The following is a 3578-nucleotide window of genomic DNA, read 5'->3' as shown; positions in this document are numbered from 1 at the left end:
CCTGACTGAGGTGCGGGGCCGCACGGAGCTGAAGGTGAGGCCGGGCTGGAAGACACGCTTCCACTTTGACCTGGAGCGCCACCGGCCCTCACCCCAGCCCGCCTGAGCCCTACCGTCCCGCGTGTCTCCCCAGGGCAAGGGCGCAGAGGAAACCTACTGGCTGGTGGGCAGACGCGGCTTCAACAAACCCATCCCCAAACCACCGGACCTGCAACCCGGGTGAGGATCCGGCATCCGTGGGTGAAGACCGAGTTACTCACTCGGTCCCCTCTCCCCACTCCTGCCCATGCAGGGTGGCGTGGGTTTTGCCCTCCTACCGCCTCTTCTCCCTTCCCCACAGGGCCAGCAACCACGGCATCAGCCTGCACGAGATCCCCCCTGATCGGCGCCAGAAGCTAGAAAAGGCGAGGCCAGGCCAGTTTTCTGGGAAGTGAGGCTGGGTCTGGAACAAGGTACTGCGCTCCCCCTCCCCCGGGCTCCTAGGCCCCTCAGACCCCGGGGACCACAAATGCTTCCCAGAGGACAGACAACCCTTCCCCTGACTTGGTGGGCTCAGGCTGCTTCCTAAACCCAGACATTTCCCCTGGGAGGGAAGCACCAGCCACAGCGATTCTGGTTTTGGAGCTCTGGAGTGGTCCAGGAATCCAGACTTGGGAATACCTTTAAACATGACCTTCTGGAACTTTCACTCTGACCCCCTCTCCCTTTACTGCATTAACAAGCCCTTGCTCTGGGCCTCTGGAACTCAGTGATTCTAGGATTCACTAGAGGACCAGTTGACTGTTGCCTCCAGAGCTCTGTTCCAGCAGACACCCAGCCCTCTGCCCTCCAGGAAACTGATCCATGATTCTTCCCTACAGAGGAGAATCCCCATGACCCCTGTCCACGATTTCCCTCTGAGACCCTCCTCTTTCCCTCAGGATTATTCCGGAAGGTCCTTTTCCTGAACGTTGCTGCTGTAGGTGACCAAAAACCTGGCTAATACCAGTGACTTCTGTCCAGCTCTGCCTCAAAGGATTATGAGCCTTTACAAGAGCTGGTTGCAAACCAGTTGTGTGACTTTGAGAAAGCCTCATGCACTCTCTAGGCCTGGGTTCCCCTTCGGTGGTGAAATGAAGAGTGGCCTAGGTGGTTTCCGCACACCCCAGCTCTGACAGCTGGGCTTCTGAGTGGTTGGCCTTGGGATATGGGGCACGGGGCACATGGCCTGCAGCCCCAGTGACCCTGAGCCCATCAGGAAGGCCCCAGGAAGGAGGGTCTGGGATTGGATGTCCCAACCCCAGAGGAGGTGGAGCCCACCTATTCCACCAGCACAGGGGTTGTCACGTGGCCTGAGGATTCCAGGGCTTCTATTTAGCCTCAAGCATCCTTCTCTTCTCCATCCTCCACCAGTTGGAAACTGGCTCCTTTGGTGGCACCACACCTTGCCCAAGTGCAGAGAAAAAAAACTTGGTTCCTGGCTTTGGGGAAAGGCATGTAAACAAACTGCTCCGAACCTTTACTAACCAGAACACCCAGGAATAGTAGTATTCTCTGTTTAACTGGTCGCTGCTGAGCAGACAGTTGGATGTAAAATCCTTCCTGCTTAGGTCTTTGCCACAAGCATCAAGCCATCCCATCCTGGTGGGTCTCTAGCTGAAGTTTCTTTTGTGGTACTTTGATATCCCAGAGCCTGGGCTTTGGCGTGTTGGACTCTGGGTGGCAGAAGTTAGCAGCAGCTGCAGCCACTCAAGCTGTCTCTCTAGGTAGTGAGCCTCCAGTCCCTGGTGGTATGTGAGCAGAACTGGAGCTAGCTGTAAGCAGCGATAGTACCATCAGATGGACTCCCTAGGCGGAAGGCTGGACTCAGTCCTGACACACAGTGTGGTTGGTGGGCCAGCAGCAGTGACATCGCCTGGGAGCTTGTTAGCAATACAGCATCTCAGGCCCCATTTTATGGAAACAGAATCTACATTTTAACAGAGTTGAACAGAGTTCCTTGAGACTATGTATACATACTTATAAGTTTCTGAATCATGTAACTAAATGATCTTAGGAGCTCTAAAATTTCAGAATTGCTGAGAGTGGATGGCTGAGAAATACTGGCATGGGTTGCCATTTCCTTCTCCAGGGGATCTTCCTGGCCTGAGGTCAAACCCAAGTCTCTTGCATCTCCTGCACTGTCAGAAGGATAGTTTACCATTTGCACACCTGGGAAGCCAGAATTTCTAAGATTTCATAAGAACCAGGCTAGAAACTCGTCTCGAGACTTGTTTGGCCACTGGAATGGTTTTCTTTTTGTCTTGAGCTAACATTTAGAAATCAACAGAGGCCCCATTGTAAAAATGTCTACCAAATTTCCTTCTTCTCTGAAATCAAAAGCCCCACATAGGGGCAGCTGCAACTTCCTGCTGGAGCTAAAGAGCAACCACCTGCCCACCCCACCCCTCTCTCCAGGTTTCACTCTTCCATTCGCACAGTGCCCGCCACTCCCCATGGACTCCAGGACACCAGGATTCTCTAAACTCTTACGTGCCTGTCAGGTGTCTGTAGACATCAGACCTCAGGACCCTGGAGTAGCTGATGTTGAGACTATGGATGAGTCTGTGGGTTGAAGGGTTGCTTTGCCTGACTCGTGAAACCCACAAATTTAGTGGTCTTTTCCTCCTTCCTAAAGGCAGAGAAAGAAGAAACCTAAGATTCAGCAGCTACAAGTTCTGGTTACTTAAGGTGGTGCTGCTATAGTGAATAATATGGTATAATTTAAAAAGCATTTTTAACCAAGTTCGGAGATGATGAATTAAGGATTTCTTTTTTTTTAAACCCTGATGCACTCACAGACACAGTATTTTTAAAATTACCTACATTCTGAAACATCTCTCTTTAGATTTTTTCTCTGTACTTAGGTTCCAGGGATTGAAGGCCAGCTCTGCCTTGCTGGTGCTGGACCTGACATGTGGACATAGCTGTCTCTCCCCTGCCTCTTCCCTCCTTCCCGCCCCACCCCACCCCACCCCTTCCCACTCTTTTCCTCCCAGCCTGTGTGGGGCCTAGGATAGTTACTAGCCTGTGATTCAGGAGAGCTTCAGGGAAGAGTTGACTTGGGATTAGGTGGAGGATGATTGATGAGAATAGGGGGGGGTGGGGCACCCCCAGAGGGGAAGGAGGATGAGCTGGGGCCAAGCTGTGTTTGGGTCAGAGGTGGGGAAAACAGGGCTGAGCCAGTTCCTTCCCATTGTCAACTCACCCTGTTCTCAGGTACATGCTCAGTCGCTCAGTCATGTCTGACTCTTGCAACCCCATGGACTATAGCCTGCCAGCCTCCTCTCTCCATGGAATTTTCCAGGCAAGAATACCAGAGTAGGTTGCCATTTCCTCCTCCAGGGGATCTTCCCGTGGAGGATCAAACATGTGGAGGATCCCTGGACATAGGGATTAAACCCATGTCTCCTGCCTTGGCAGGCGGATTCTTTACCACTGAGTCACCTGGGAACTCAGTCTGAAAGGAGACCATGCAAGTGATGGGGAGAGCCTGGTAATGGAGAGGCCTGTCTTCCTCCCCAGTCTGGAGAACTCAGGGACCACCTGCCCTAGAGCTC

At 52.8% G+C, this 3578-nt stretch overlaps 1 protein-coding gene across 1 annotated transcript in view; it reads left to right on the top strand.

The window, feature by feature from the left end:
* Positions 1-434, top strand: part of GUCY2D (guanylate cyclase 2D, membrane (retina-specific)) — a 28569-nt gene extending 28135 nt beyond the window's left edge. The window contains exons 17-19 of the mRNA XM_010843204.1: positions 1-34; positions 134-219; positions 341-434. The exon at positions 1-34 is cut by the window's left edge and continues 3 nt beyond it. Coding sequence (XP_010841506.1) covers positions 1-34; positions 134-219; positions 341-434 — 214 coding nt within the window. The remainder of the gene's footprint in view (positions 35-133; positions 220-340) is intronic.
* Positions 435-3578: the final 3144 nt, after the last annotated feature.

This window comes from Bison bison, unplaced genomic scaffold (assembly GCF_000754665.1).
Source record: "Bison bison bison isolate TAMUID 2011002044 unplaced genomic scaffold, Bison_UMD1.0 scf7180017864180, whole genome shotgun sequence".
NCBI classification, from domain to species: Eukaryota; Metazoa; Chordata; class Mammalia; order Artiodactyla; family Bovidae; genus Bison; species Bison bison.
This window is presented reverse-complemented; position numbering and strand designations above follow the sequence as displayed.